A 16,787-nucleotide genomic window follows, 5' to 3' on the forward strand; every position below is an offset into this window, starting at 1 on the left:
TCTAAAGGAAAAACATAATGGGGACCAAGTGTAAGTCCCCACCATTCCAGCGGTCCCCACCCCGTGACTACTTTGTCAGGTCGAAGTCCCCATTTTGTGATAAAGACAAGCACACACACACACACACACACACACACACACACACACACACACACACACACACACACACACACACACACACACACACACACACACACACACACACACACACACACACACACACACACACACACGCCTAAGGCTAATGCTACACACTTCTGCCTGAGGAGGAGTTATTGCTACACATAGTTACAGCATCTGTCTGAGTGGAGGCTAATGCTACAAATATCTGATCTAATGCTAACACACATCCATCTTATGGGATTAATGTAACACATCCACCTTATGTTGCTAATGCTAACACGCACCCACTTTATGTGACTAATGTAACACACATCAAACCCAGATAGCAAAATCAGATTGACAGATAGCGGACTGCTGGTGGTATGCCGCCGGTGGCGTGCCACTTGTGGTCCACCGTTGGACCACCATCTCTTGTCATGAATATTAAGAAAAGTTAATATAATTATATATGGAGTATAACTAAACAAATGAAAAAGATTTTAGATCAATAGTGGCAAAATATTGGCCAATTTGTCTGCAACCCGCCAGCGGACCACCAGAGAACCGATGAGCAAAATGCCAGCGGACCACCAGCTATGCCCCCAATGGACCGACAGTGGTCCGCCAGCCTCTTGCTATCTGGGACCTTATGTTACTAATGCTAACACACATCCACCTTATGTTACTAATGCGAACACACATCCACCTTATTGGACTAATGCTAACACATCAGTGGGAGTGGGGTCTCACCATGTTGGACTGCACCCTCTTGCCGTTCTTGGAGCCCCTCTCGTAGATGTACTCTCCGGCTTGGTTGGAGCCCACGAAGCTGATGGCCTTGATGGCAGGATGGTCACAGATAAAGTTCACAGCTGCCAGAGAGGGGGAAAAAAGCAGCAGTCATTAACTAGAAAATGTAATTTTGAGGAAATTTCCAGTGCATGAAAATATAAACATACTGTATATTAACATAAAATGCAAAACAAACTTTTATTTGGAAACAGTTGGCAGGAGTCATAGTTGATAACAGCTGACAGTTGAAATGTCTGAACAGTTAAATAGTTGAGTAGTTTAAATAGTTAAATTATTTAATAGTGAATTATTGTAGTGAGGGCATTTATTTTGAAACAGCTGTGGGCAGAGGAAATAGTCGAACAGAATCTGTAGTCTTAAGAGAGCCAGATTGTATGCTTAAAGCCTGATACAGAGTATATAGTTTAAAAGTTGAATGTAGATAGTGTAATGGATGTTGATAGACAGAAAGTTGAATAGATGTTGATAAGCAGATTGTTTATTGGATGTTGATGGATAGTTTAATGGGTGGATGAGTGAATGGTTTGAAGAGGATGAATGGATAGAAAGTTGGATGGAATGTGCCTTGTATCCTTGTAGAATGGAAAGACACAGAGAGAGTTGGCCTAGTTGTGCAGAAAGCAGTTGATACTAGGGATGTCCGATATTGGCTTTTTTGCCGATATCCGATATGCCGATATTGTCCAACTCTCAAATTTCGATTCCGATATCAGCCGATACCGATGTCGATATGTGGGTTATTTTTCCTCAAAACTAATTTAGGTAACATCACATCACATAAAATAAATGTTCAAAAAACAAACAAGTCAGAGATCATCTTTCTGGGGTCATAGAAGAGATAAGTGTCTCGCCACGTTAATTTCTTTGAGTATGGAAATGCACCATAGTTTATCTTTTATTTCTTTGCATTGTGTAAGCTACATTCTCAAATACATTAGCCTACATAAACAGAATATAGAAACAGGAAAATGTTTCAGATCCATTGTTTATTGCAACTGCAAGATTCTAACTTATGGTAGCCTAATTAACAGTCAGTGACATGGTAACTCTGTGACTTCTATTCTGTTGTGCTGTAAGCGACTGTCCGTGCTGCACACTCATAATCAACATGACTCCAACCTTGATTGAAAGATTACAGAAGCTAGGTTTAGCTGTGACAATATCCTGGTTAACACATACTATTAACAGTTAATGCTATTTTCACAGTAGAGTCCACATTTGGAAGCTGGCTAGTTATTTTGCCTACTTAGACTCTATAATGAAAAAGCTTTTTATGTCCCTTTTGTTCTTTGGTGGCATAGCTGTTCTGCAAAGCACAAAAAGGGGCACAAATGTAGGCTACATGCTGAAGGGCAAAGGGAATATTAAAATGTTTTACACTGGCCTTTTTTGGGTTGTGTATTGGTAGACAGCCCTGATAACTTAACCTACCCAACACACCCACTCACTTTTCTGCCAGGGCCACCAAAGTGAAGTATATGCTTTGACACTCTTGCGCGTGTCAGATAACCCCCCTTCGATTTCAGCCAACCAAATTACAGTGTTTCTTTTACGGTCATCCTGTCCGTTGGAATCAGTACAAATAGCACAAAGGAGTTCGCTAAAATATTGATGGCGACTAGTACCTAGCGTCCCCACCTAAACCTAGTCCTACGCTCTAAACACATGACTTCAGCTAGATCAGCAAGTCTCTGTATCAGGTTCCTTGGTAACCCATACTTCACTAATAATTAATCCCAATAATGGCAGCATCAATTATTACCAGTTAGTTTCCTCTCCCTTAAAAGCACATTGTGCTAGAGAGACAAACATTTTAAAATGAACCATTGGCTTTTCTTGGTCAAGGAAATAGGAATAGGAGTGAATAACTACCCAGGAAGTACTGGTACACACATTGATATAAAATGTCTTCTCGTACTGCAGGTTGCTTTGGGTGTAAATGTTTGTTCAACCAACAAATGTAAAACAAAACATGTGCGTTCATCTGAGCATCTACAATCCCTGGTTGCAGTTAACTCCGGATGTAAACCAGCACCCAAGGCGATTTTCAATTATCGTTGTACTGTAACTCTAGGGAAAACAAATAAAAACTCAAAAATTCAAAACCCCATCCTGACTTTTTCATGAAGACCCCAACTTTGGTAAAAGCACCAACTTCCGCCCCTTTCGTTCGAAAATTCTAAAACAAAGATGTTTTGCAATACTTCAAAACAACATTTGATAAATGAACCTTACATTTTCCCATAGCCAAAGGTGTGTAGATTTGAACAAAATCTGGTTTGGTTCTTAACGGGAGAATTTATTGCTTTAAAAATTCGATTTTGTTTACTGTGCTCGGAGTTTGGTGCTGGGCTGGTGGGTGCCCTATTTCCGCCCACTCACTCGGCACATCAACGGTTAGGCCGAGAATTCTTGTCGCGAAATCAAAATTCCACTGTAGCTCCAAGCAGATTTGTACTTGCAGCCTTACAGAACTGTTTACAGCTCTTCGAGTCACAGTGAAATGTAATTTTTGGTACATAGCTAATCTAGATACACTCATGGGGTGGGTGATTGCGTTTCTTTAGGAATCCGCCGTCTTGGTTTGTAGACAAATGAATATTAAGTGACACGTACATGTAAAAGGGCGGAAATAGGTGACGTTCCGATAGTTTTGCCAGTGTATTTTTGCTGGCATTTTGACCTTTCACATTTTTATGCATTGTCTACTATAAGCATGAATCACTCAAAGCAAAACATCCAGGCGTTACCACGACTTTTAACCAAATGTCCATACTTTTGCAGCACTTGGCCATGTTGCGACTGGTCTGTTATTTTTTATAAGCAAACATGAATAAATAAGTAAGACTCAAAACTAAAAATAACAGATAGAAGACCTTTGGCTGTGTCAAGCCAAAGTAATGAACCGACAACAAAGCATTGCTTCAAACATTTGGCAACACACAAGATGGCTTGTGAGCTACACATCCCCAACACCACTGTGTTTGCCAGACAGTAACAAGGACTGGATGGAGTGATTTCTCTTTGTGGTGGATCAAAGCAAAGGTTTTGCTTCTCGTCATAAATTTTAGCATGTTTGGAAATCAAAGTTGTCTGCTGTTTCCTGGTCAGACCATATATCGGTGGTCCTAAATAAGCACTGCACAACTACTATCACTAAATAAGCACTGCGCAACTACAATCACTAAATAAGCACTGCACAACTACCATCTCCTATAAGCACTGCACAACTACCATCTCTAAATAAGCACTGCACAACTACCATCTCCTATAAGCACTGCACAACTACCATCTCCTAAAAGCACTGCACAACTACCATCTCCTAAAAGCACTGCACAACTACCATCACTAAATAAGCACTGCACAACTACCATCTCCTTTAAGCACTGCACAACTACCATCTCCTATAAGCACTGCACAACTACCATCTCCTATAAGCACTGCACAACTACCATCACCTAAAAGCACAGTACGACCACAATCACTACATAAAGGACAGACTGAACTATTTCTGTCATTTACTATGGTTGCTACATGACATTATTGCTACATAGTTATTTTGGGGAACACTATAGTGACTCTTTGGGAAGACGTGAACCTGATGCAGGTGTGCGTCTGTGTTTGTGTGGGTCTGGGTGCGTGCGTGTGTGTGTGTGTGTGTGTGTGTGTGTTAGGGCTGGGCGATATGGACCAAAACTGATATCCCGATATTTTGGGGCTGATTGGTGATATACAATATATATCGATATTTTAAACAGAAAGAGTGTTTCGTATTCACTCAACATGACAATTATGACAACACGACCAGCTTTAATAATGATTTCAGACTGCTCTAACACAGCTGTGCAAAAAAGTGTTAACAATAACATACTGTAGGCCTACCAATACCAATAGGCATAGTAGGCTACAGCTGCTCTGATAAAGATGTGCAAATAACAAAAGACCAATAAGTCGACCCTGACTGACAACACAGGCCTACATTGTACTGCATAATGCAATATTTTGGGCACAAAAATATTGCAGTAGCCTACTGCAGAAAAAAACCTGCAGTTTTGTCACACAATGCAGGTTTGATAGGGCCTAGATGACAAGCAAATGTAGCCTATGATGGCCTAGACATGTGTGACTTGCTATCGATAACAATTAAATAGTTTTAAACAATTAGGCTACTTAAACAACGTAACTGAGTCACTCATCAAGAGTGTGATAGACGCTACCATAATTTTGTATGCGTTGATTACCATTTTTGCATGTTCCGGTTCGTAAGAAAAAATCCCTATGCACGATTGAATGGGGTTTCGGGAATCATAAAAATTAATGCCCCACACTGCTCACGAGTCCCCGCGTTAGATCTGCTATATCGCTAAACGCAAGCATCCATAAGTGTATTTAAATTAGCTAGGCTATGTACCAAAAATGACATTTTACCGTGAGTCGAAGAGCTGTAAACAGTGTTCTGCGTGTACAAAACCGCTTGGAGCACCAGTGGAATTTTGATTTCACAACGAGAATTTTCGGTCTAGCCGTTGATGTGCCGACGTAAATAGGCATCAGCACCAACCTCTGATCACACAGAACAAAATCTGACTCCGTGTCCGTCATGTTTGAAAGTTTGTAGTGCTGCGAGGGAGAACGTGCACACGCAAGGGGCGCAGTTGAGCAGAGCTGCGGCTGTCTGAAGACAGGTCTGAACACAGAAGAGCAAGTGGCTTGATAAAATGGCCCATTATTTGAAATATTACCGGTATTACGATATTGTCTCAACTACATATCGTTTTCAAAAATATATCGGTCATAGTCGTAATACCGATATATCGCCCAGCCCTAGAGTGTGTGTGTGCGTGTGTGTGTGCACACTCACCAGCGTGCTGTCCGTGGATGATGTTGAGGGTACCGTCGGGCACTCCGGCATCCTGCAGCAGCCGCGCCAGCAGCATGGTGCACCCGGGCACGCGCTCCGAGGGCTTGAGCAGGTAGGTGTTGCCACATACCAAGCCCATAGGGAACATCCACAACGGGATCATGGCGGGGAAGTTGAAGGGGGCGATGCCCGCGCACACGCCGATGGGCAACCGGTACGTGTAGGTGTCCATGTCCTTGGTGATGGAAGGCAGGGTCTCGCCCAGCATGAGCGACGTGATGCTGCAGGCATGCTCCACCACCTCTGAAGGGGGGAGAGAAAGAGGGGGGGACGGAGAGAGAGAGAGAGAGAAAGAAAGAGAGAAGAGAGAAAGAAAGAAATAAGAAAGAAAGAAAGAAAGAAAGAAAGAGAAATAGAAAGAAAGACAAAAAAGATAGAGAAAGTAGAGAAAGAGAGAATTAATACATAACACGAATATCTAAATTACTGATTAATTTCACGTCATATATTACTGAGTGAATATCTAAACTCTAATCTAACTGAGCAAGTGAGTGAACAAATGAATGAGTAAGAGACAGAGTGGATGAAGGGATGGATGGATGAATGAATTAATGAATGAATGAACTAGTGAGTGAAGGCACAAAGGAGCGGTTGAGCGAGACTCACGCAGGCCTCTGAAGACGTCTCCCTCGGCATCAGCCAGAGTCTTGCCCTGCTCCAGCGTAATGGACTTGGCCAACTCTTTCTGCAGGACAAGAAAAACACACACACACACACACACACGCACATCAGATTAATCTCTAACACTGACATGGAGACACACACACACACACACACAGACGAACAAACAATGTCACATACACACATTTTACGAGTACTGGAAGAGCAACGACGAGGAAAGTAGATATTGATTAGCCTCACTTAGGCTGAATACAGCGTTAGGAAGTTTTATTAGAATTATAATATAACAATATTAAAGTATTAACGCATTCAAAATAAATGCATGTTGGACACTTAGGGCTGTATTTTGAGTCACCAGCGCATGGCGTAATACTCGTTATTCACCTGCGGAAAGTTGAATTCGGTATTTTGCAAGTTTATTTTTTAAGCATTGCGCCCAGGGGTGTGGCAATTAACAACCTAGGGAGGGACCTAGCGCGTTGTCTAAAAATCGCTATCATACACCACCTAAACCTGGTCAGAAGTCAATGGCGAGTTGTTCATATGCTATTTTAAGAGCGCATGTCAACAGTCATATTGGCAGGTGCACGCACCATCCTTCTATCATTCATGAACGCACACCAGCGCACGTCTATGCCAAGCATTACAAATTGCATGATTACAATGGGAAACATAATTAGAATAAAAATATTATGAAATACTGTACATCTCATGATGAGAAGTTATTCACCATCATTTGCAAATTGGTAATGACGGTTAAAAGTGATTAGGGGAGAGGCGAGAGACACGTATGGAGCACAGCTGAAGACGCACTGTCACGAGATATAAGCAACTCCTCTGCAGGATAAATGTTGTTTTATTCAGTCATTTGAGCAACATTAGGGTAGGTCTTGCTTTTTCCAGCCTATGTTTTCGATGGTATTCGATGTCATTCTCATTGGTTTAAAATGATGTTATGCCCCAAACACACCCATATGACTGATTAAAAGACCTAGGAACACCTTGTTACGCCATGCGCTCCACTTTTTAGAACGAAACCCCTCCCAATGTGAACTGGACATCCTACTAAATTTGAATAGACTTTTGACGAGTGACGATGCACTTTAGAATGTCATGATAGGGCCCTTAGTATTAAACCACGATGACAGTCACTTATGTGTGATAGGGACATACACAAACCACGATGACAGAGTCACTTATGTGTAATACAGATACACACACAGACACAAACACAGACGTGTGAAAGACACCGACTGTGGTTTGCTTTGATCCTGTAACTGGTGTGTACACGATAAACAAAACTATCTGGTGGTCATCAAAAAGAGACCTCACAAACGCTACTTGGACTAATGGCATGAGGTGTCAAATGTCAACGCCCTGATCTAGTATAAGTATAAGTATATATACTCTTTTGATCCCGTGAGGGAAATTTGGTCTCTGCATTTAACCCAATCCGTGAATTAGTGAAACACACTCAACACACAGTGAACACAGTGAGGTGAAGCACACACTAATCCCGGTGCAGTGAGCTGCCTGCAACAACAGCGGCGCTCAGGGAGCAGTGAGGGGTTAGGTGCCTTGCTGAAGGGCACTTCAGCCGTGCCTACTGGTCGGGGTTCGAACCGGCAACCCTCCGGTTGCAAGTCCGAAGCGCTAACCACTATTAGATATATGACTCTATAGATAGTAATGACAATAATGGATTTTTATCCCAAAACACTTTGCTGTTCATCTCTCCCAAACTACTAACAGAGTTCCAGTTGTGTAAAATGCTGTATTATAAAGGAAGGGAACTTTGTGGTGAGTGACCTAGTGAAGTGCCTGATTAAAAAGTTAAAACTTGGCAAAGTTAGTGAGGAAAATCCTCCTCATAAGAGGCATGTCTCTCACTAATCAGTTACCCAGTGGTCCTCCTAGCTGGACAGCAGACAACTGTAACTTGTACCACAGTGGAAGGGTTGGATTTTCGTACTTTGGTCCTCGGCCTAGAGTTGAGATTCCACTCCATTCAGCAGTTCTGTTGCATAACAGCGTTTTCCTAGCCCTTTTTCCCCAGTTACTCAGTGGCCTTCGAACCTCCCTATACCCTTCACTAGTTATGCAAAGACCAACGGATGCCCACACAGGTGTGCACTGGGCTGAGCTAGTTCTAGATTTGCACCGATTCATTCATTGGCCATCGAATTCACTGATAGCACAGCAATTCCATTTCTCCACCGATATTAACAACCAATTCAATCTCATTATGTCCTCATCTTGACAGACACAGTTTTTAAGCGGATGGTGGGGTTTGACCCTGGCAGCTCAAAGGTGACACAGGGTGTGACACAGGATGAGGGCTGCAGCTATCGATTCTTTTTGTAATCTATTAATCTAGCACTTTATCGATTAATCAGATATTTATTTATTTTTGCATTTTTAAACAACCAATACAAATAATGCATAACGAAAATGATGTGGCAGTAAAATGATCAAGCAATTGGCACATAGGTATTTATTCTAACTCCAACATTTGGCTCCAAAACTAAGCCCATTTATTGCAATTTAGTGTTTATAAGTGCCAGTCCCAACAATTAAATAATGTTAAAAATGCTCTCTGTAAAATTGCAGCCTCTTGTGCATGACTGAGCTGGGCGAACAAAGCTGTCCATACTATGTTGTGAAGTGCTGAGAGGGAGAAGAGGGAAAGCAATTTAATGTATTAATATGCACAACAAGTTTCATGCTGTAATCTTGCCCTGACATCAAAGTAAATATCTGTTTTGTTTGGCCTTTGGTTCAAATATAATGCAAGTGGCTTTGGACAAAAGTATATGCTAAGAAATGTAAACATTAACACAAACAAACGCAACATCATTCAGCATCAGTTACCCTTTAATGAATAATCAAACATATCCTTACGATGTTATCCTTGATGAGTTGCTGGTAGCGGAGGAAGATCTGCTGTCGGCTGAGGATGGACGTGTCGGACCAAGCGGAGTAGGCCTTGGAGCAGGAGTTCACAGCTGCCAACATCTCCTCCTGAGTGGCCTTAGGGACACGGCCAATCACCTCGTTGGTCGCCTGGACAGGAAGTTACGCAAGTAGTCACTCATAATACATTCCTGTGTAAGTTAGGGAAATGCTTACAGAAGCAGAGTCCGAAATTTACCCCCTGCTTCCTTTCAGAGAAGCACCCTTTCAACTACATAAACAAAAGTGCGTTCCTAAGGCATTTCCAGTGACACAGGAAAACAACATTGAGCTAATGGTAACTGGGGGATAAAAAAAAAAAAAAAATTTTTGTTTTAAAAGTTGAAATTTTTGTTGAGCACTACACTTAAGTCCAATCCATTTTCATACAACTTATCTGCAATGATTTTGAACGCTGAAACTGTAAACCCTCAAGGACATTGTTCCCAACCTTGGGCTCAGGACCCATGTGGGGTCGCCTGAAATCCAAATGGGATCAGCTGAGATATCTTACAATTGATTCATTACATAAAATTATACATAAACTAAATTAAAAAAATGATATCCAAGTCAAGTAACAGATCCTTCATTACAATCTAGCTAAGTAAAAATAAACTCTGACAGCCCACATGAGATGTTTGATTGATGGAATTATGCTTGATCAATGTTCAAAACAAAGTAGCTAAACAACCAGAAGTGCAAGGACATTGTAAATCAAAGTACCGCTCTCGTCTGGATGTTACAGCAGAGATGAGTTGCGCTCTCTCGCGCTACACATAAATGATTGGGGTCGCCAACATTTTGTGACATCAAAATAGGGTCACCTGCCAAAAAAGGTTGGGAACTCCCTCTAGGAACAGATTGAAAGGGCCTATAGAAAAAAAATCTCCATACTGGTGCCATCGGACACCTGGCAAGGGCAATTTCACAGATGAGGTGGTTTGTTAACAGATATGACCACATGCATCTAATCCAGATCACAGCTGTCAGTGCTACCAAATAAGAACAACACTAAGTATTATTCATCAAGTTTGGGTCTGGAAAAGCACCTAAAGTGAACAGACCACATAACAGAGCTAGGACAAACTCTGTCAAAGATCAATATTCAGAGAATGCTGGCATCAGATTCGTTTCATTCATACTCTCCCAGCTTGCACACGATAATGTATTTTCAGTGTGTGGTGGTGGACGACACTTACAGGGTTGTGAATGTCTATCCATTCTGAAGTCTGGGACTCAACAAACTTCCCGTCGATAAAAAGCTTTGTAGTAGGCTGCGTGGGGAAAAACACAGAAAGCCTTCAGAAGACTTCACCTCAGTTTGACATCAGTCTCATTTAACCCACTGTTATTCACCTCCCTTCCGTGACCTTCTCAAAGTCAGTTACATCGCTTTTTTGTGTGGTAGTGTTTGCATGCATAGAATGGTACAACTGGAGTCAAATCTGATACTTCAGTAGACTGGTAGCCTTGGGCCTTAAGTGTGTGAGCGAGTATTTGTGATAGGTCACGGAGTTTATACTCTTACGAGGTCTCTTGCAAGGGCCATATAATAGCCTCGTTGTCGTACAGTGACATATTAGCTTCTTTAATCGTGAGGGTCTTACCACTGATGACGAATAGGACATGCGACACACATGGACGGGAATCTGCAAAACGGAGAAGCAAAGTCATCAATGGTAGTGAATGCATCTTACAAAGATATGGTTAGCGAAGTACTTGAGAGAGGAAGAGTAACGTCAGGAAGGATGCTACTTTGCGACAAAACGTCGATTTCTCCATAACAGAACATCCCAGCCTGTCTTTTGCCACTCTTTGAAACTTGTCCAGAAAAGTGGCATGTTATGCAAGAGTTGTAGGAGTGGGATAAGTTCCCTAACATTAGCTAAGGCGTATTACTCATGGCTAGCTGAAGCAGTCTGCAAGCTGCACATGTAACTTGATGATTTGTATATCTGCACTTCACGAGAACTGCATTGACGTTACCTTTTTCCTCCATAGTGTTCTTGCGATTGCCCCAGCCATGCTTTTTAGGCTTGATATCTGCACGGTGTGTATCGTCCTGGCCTTGCCCGTACAACAACCCACAAAGAACCTGCTGCACACGAAGTTACCCTTGCTAGCGCCAGGTCTTATGGAATGAAATACATATATCTGATCTACAACAAAAGACCGTGACTGTTCATAGAACACTTGCGTAGGTGCTATGGTTTATCAATCAGTGGACTTTTGCAGGAACTGGGAAGGCGGGACTAAATACCAACCAATGAATAGGGTATATTGTACACCTCCCTACAAATTGAGCTTACGATAGGCTTCTCGAAAGCACCACGCTCCAATCCGTTGTGGTCTTCACACCAAGGCCACGCCCCTTGTTTTCAAAGCCATTAAAGATAGCCTGGCTAGCGCCACCACTTCTCAATGAGATGTGGTCTGGGAACCAAACGTAAATTTTCTCGTATTTGAAAAAAATGCCCAGATCCGTTTATTGGGTGCCACGGATGTCTATCAAATGCGTCTGTGCATAGCTCATCATGGTCTTGCTTTCCCCCTTGTTCTGTGATTGGTCTCCTATCTCAGGCGAAAATTTGCTCCATGGTCTCCAGGCTGCCTTAGCAGCGTGAATCAAATCGCGCGCAAGGCAGAATGGGAACACCCAGGCTACATTAAAGAGGCTTCAAATTCAAATTCACAAGTTAACTGTTATAAAACTGTTGGAATAAAATTATCTTAATTTATCATGTCACATAATGTATGCATTGGTAATATACACAGTGTTTCATTAATTCTGCCCTACAAAGGCTAAGAGCAGTATCTGCACTTAAAAAAAAAAAAAAAAATTGCACAAATAAGAAGTAGGCCTACATGATCTGCTCTTCAATCTGTTAAAATTTAATATGGCTACCTAATACATTTCTTAGCTAAATTTACATTTTTAGTTTGCAGTTTGAATAGAAAAGTAAAGTGAAACCAAGGCAGAGTGCAGTATCTGCCCTTAGGTACGGTGTTCATTTTAGGACATCCTCAGACTCAGGTGTCAGACTAGCTCAGAAAAACATCGGTCATCTTCAGACAAAACTGCCTCAGCGTCAGAAAAACCTCTGTCATCTTCAGACAAAACTGCATCAGCGTCAGAAAAACCTCTGTCATCTTCAGACAAAACTGCCTCAGCGTCAGAAAAACCAGACTCAGGTGTCAGAAAAACATGTGTCATTTTCTTGACATTTTCTTGTTGCTTGACATGAAAGTCTACAAGAATACCGATTGATTTTGTTCCATTTTTACATAAATGTTTATAAATGACAGAGTTGTGCCATTGTTAAGGCATCAAGCAGCATATCTTCACTAAAAATGTAGAAAGTACCTCCTCAATTAATATAAAAACTGAGTGATTATGATCACTTGCTACACTTACTGCAAAATGTTATTGTATGGCCATGTAAGTATAAGCAGTAATGCAAAGGCAAAGCGCAGTATAGCCTATAAAACTACCAAAATTTGCCTAAATGTCAAAAAACAAAATGTTTAATATTCACCTCTGATCTATCTAATTACGCTCCTTGTTGTTGAATATAATTTGATGCTTATACTTGGTGTAAGAAAAACACAAAAAGCTGTTTTTCTCAGTTTGGCATTTTTGCAGATACTGCTCTTTGGCTTTGTAGGGCAGAATTGTTTAACCTTAATTTAGGCTATAATTTAAGGGGAGACAGAAAACAATTATAGCCTAATTCGGGGGAAGGGGGGGTGGCACTGATCTGGCCCACTGATCCATGGCATTTAAGGTGCGAGGTTCACACCATGCCAAACCCACCAGCATGCACAAAGCAGAAAGCAGCAGGGACAATCAGTGGCGGTTCTAGACTCAATTACTCCCTGGGCGAGATCCCCCCGAGCGCCCCCCCCAAGACCAAACCAATTCACCTGGGTGACCTCTTAATCGTTTTGTCACCTATTTTTATTAGCCATTTCACACAGTTAATTAAATGTGCAGGAATCATAGGTCTGCATTCATAACATTATGAGATGTGCGTTGTTTGGAAGAAAGTCAAGGTGTGACTGATTTTAGCCCACTAATAGACTGTTGTAGGCTACTATACAGTGGATCCCCATTCATCCCCCCTTTCCCGTTTCATTAAGGAGACCCAGAGGTGAACTGTCCCCCGCAAACCCCTCCCTTCGCCCCTTCCTCTGCACAGTGCAGTGCAGTAGGCCTACCTTCTGAGCAACAGGGGCGCCAATTCCCTAATTCCTCACACAAATGATGGATAATAGAAAATCGTTTTGCGACGTTTATTATTATTATTCTTTTTTTTTTTTTTTTTTTTTTAAGCGCTCGTGCCGCCCCCTACAAGATGCCGCCCCGGGCGACCGCCCGGTTCGCCCGTACCTAAAACCGCCACTGGGGACAATGAGGAAGAAACTTTATGAGAAGAAACTGAGGCTGTTGCTTATTTTACAACACTGAAAAATAATTGCTGGTGGTCATACACATTACTGTGATGATGTCCAAAAAGTGGTGTCCAAAAAGATAGGCCTAGAGAAAGCTTGTTTCCAGTATGAATTTCTTCTTATAATTTTTAGTCATTTTCAGAGCAAATAGCCCATGCAGATGATCTCATAGAGAGAGAACACCCGCAGGAATCACTGCATACTGCAATGAGATGCATCAATACAACAGCCTCATGGGCTTTCAGCTGCAGGGAGGTGAGATGGCAAAGTGTAGACAACAGATTACCTAAAAATTACCCATTTTCATCAGACCCTTAGTGATAATTACATAGATAGATAGATAGATAGATAATTATTTCTGATCATTCTGTCTTTGGCCTCTGAGTAGTTTGATGATGAAGGGCCAGGAGGCGTTTACAGTGGCCTGATGATGATACTGAGGGAGAATAGCAGTTTAGTTACAAATAAAAAGGATGAGTCATACTACAGCTGCAATTAGTGCTCTTGCCAGTGCCCTGTGCAAGAGCCCCCAGAGCTTTACAGCTGCTGCTGCTGCTGCAGGAGCCTGGTGGGACAGCGGAATATGCATCTGTAGCACGGTGGAGCTCCATATATCTCCCTCCTTTTGTTCACACTTGGATCCCCTTTTTCACCTCCAGGATCAGCAGTGAAATCACGGATCCTTGAGGCCTTAACATGGCGGAGCAGTGGTGGCTCTGCCCACTAATTATCAGTTGACCACTGCCTAATAAAACCTTTAACATTTCCATGGCAATGGTGATCTCTCTCTGCTTTTACACATTAGGATTTGGGGTAGTGTAATACTTTTGCGTGAAATCCCGAATAAAACACATTTCTCAAAACAAAGTTTATTCCCCATTAACTTTTGCCATCTATTAATCATGCCATAGCTGGTTTTGAGTATACCGTGGACAGTTACGATTTTATGGTTTATAATCCAGTTCTTAATGGAGGAAATGAATGGAATTCTTAGTTCTGGAATCAGAGGTGGGCGGGACTGTTCATCGGACCACTCACAATGTTTAATATGGGAAACGTCTATTAAAAATTCACAAAATTATGTCCTGGGTGAAGCTTCTGTGTTAGTGTAAATGATGAGGGTGTGTACATTAAAGGTGCTCTAAGCGATGCCACACGTTTTTAGGCTAAAACATTTTTTGTCACTTACAGCAAACATCACCTCAACATCTGCTAGCTGCCTTTGTCCTGAATACACTGTAAAAAAACGTGATCTCTGTGGACAGCCCATGCTCCAAAAATGGCAACAAAAACAACCTGGGCAAACCTACCCCATAAAAATATAACTGTTCCAGCAAATCACAGACGAGATGCGTGTTTGGGAGAGTTTCAATTGCACGGGAGGGGTGGGGTAGCGAGCTAGCTCTCTGTTTTGTTTGAATGTCAACAGAAGTGACGTTACCCAGCATCGCTTAGAGCACCTTTAATGCAGACTTTATAGAAACATGTTGAAGTAGTTTAATACCATTGTGAATTTTGTGTCTCAATGCTTTCATTCGAAATACATTGGGATCATTGTTACATTGGGTGAAGACATTCAGTTGCTCAGGTTCTTTTGAGATCAGTTGGTCACTGCTATCAAGTGGAGCAGTGGAGCTTGGGCAGTATGTGGACTAGGTTTTCTCTGATCTCAGTGGAGCCTGGGCAGTCTCTGGACTAGGTTTTCTCTGATCTCAGTGGAGCCTGGGTGTGTGGACTAGGTTTTCTGAGGCAGCAGCTGTCTGAAGAAGGTGTGCTGAGCTGTCAGTTTGAGCCTTTGGTGCCATGGTTACTCAGGGCATTTCCATCAGTGTATGTGTGAAGCCAAGACTGATAGGGCAGTGGAGAGTGTGACAGGAAGCGAGCCAGAGATAAGGTGGGGTTAGTAAATGACCCGGGTCGGACCAAGTCCAAATCCCAGGTCATTTTTCATTGATAAATTTCATTCAACTATAATTTATTCTTGGAAGTTAATTGAGGGAAGTTCTCATTTTCAGTGAAGCAAAGACTACAATATAAAAACACAACAAGAAAAGAAATTGCACACAATAGTTGTAGTGATGTAAATAAACCAAAACAAAATAAGAAATAAAAGACATATAATTTAATTTAATTAAAAGAAAAACAGGTTCAAATTCACATGGGTTTGTAATCACAGATTTGAATCTCTATGAAAAAATCAGAAAGTGATTTATGACCTGAAAATGACCTATTACCGTCTGTGGCCTATTTTTGCCCTTTTACATGCATGTGTCACTTAATATTCATTTCTATACAAACCAAGACAGCAGGTAAAGAAAGGCAAGCACCCACCCCAAATTATATGAGTGAGTGGGCAGAAATAGGGCACACATCAGCCCAGTGCCACACTCCAAGTATGGTAAACAAAATCAGGAATTTTAGGCAATAAATGCAACAGGTGTTTGAGCCAAACCAGATGATGTACAAATCGACACACTTCTCGCTTTTAAAAAAATGTAAATGTAATCAAATTATATTATAAAGTATTAACAAACATCTTTGTTTTTCAAATTTTCTAATAAAAGGGCCAGAAATTGGTCCTTTTACGAAAGAGAGTTTATTTTCACAGTGCGTTGAAGATTATTTTGGGTAGTAGGAGCATTATAGCAAAAGGCTGACTTTCCCAGCTCTGAATAATTAGGGGGCAGCCGTGGCCTACTGGTTAGCGCTTCGGACTTGTAACCGGAGGCATGCCGGTTTGAACCCCAACCAGTAGGAACGGCTGAAGTGCCTTTGAGCAAGGCACCTAACCCCTCACTGCTCCCCGATCGCCGATGTAGCAGGCAGCTCACTGCGTCGGGATTAGTGTGTACTTCACCTCGCTGTGTGCTGAGTGTGTTTCACTAATTCACGGATTGGGATAAATGCAGAGACCAAATTTCCCTCA

At 41.8% G+C, this 16,787-nt stretch overlaps 1 protein-coding gene across 1 annotated transcript in view; it reads right to left on the minus strand.

Annotated features, from left to right (window-relative positions):
• aldh6a1 (aldehyde dehydrogenase 6 family, member A1) overlaps positions 1 to 11,543 on the minus strand; it is a 67,954-nt gene extending 56,411 nt beyond the window's left edge. Inside the window, exons 1-7 of the mRNA XM_076272330.1 lie at positions 11,396 to 11,543; positions 11,017 to 11,058; positions 10,609 to 10,683; positions 9,359 to 9,520; positions 6,443 to 6,521; positions 5,777 to 6,079; positions 853 to 974 (exon numbers count right to left, since the gene is read on the minus strand). Of these exons, the coding sequence (XP_076128445.1) occupies positions 853 to 974; positions 5,777 to 6,079; positions 6,443 to 6,521; positions 9,359 to 9,520; positions 10,609 to 10,683; positions 11,017 to 11,058; positions 11,396 to 11,434 (822 nt within the window). The 5' untranslated portion in view covers positions 11,435 to 11,543. The remainder of the gene's footprint in view (positions 1 to 852; positions 975 to 5,776; positions 6,080 to 6,442; positions 6,522 to 9,358; positions 9,521 to 10,608; positions 10,684 to 11,016; positions 11,059 to 11,395) is intronic.
• Positions 11,544 to 16,787: the final 5,244 nt, after the last annotated feature.

This window comes from Alosa pseudoharengus, unplaced genomic scaffold (genome assembly GCF_046254945.1).
Source record: "Alosa pseudoharengus isolate Yale_2024_CS ecotype anadromous, Long Island Sound unplaced genomic scaffold, YU_APseudo_1.1 YU_APseudo_1.1_scf_7, whole genome shotgun sequence".
NCBI classification, from domain to species: Eukaryota; Metazoa; Chordata; class Actinopteri; order Clupeiformes; family Clupeidae; genus Alosa; species Alosa pseudoharengus.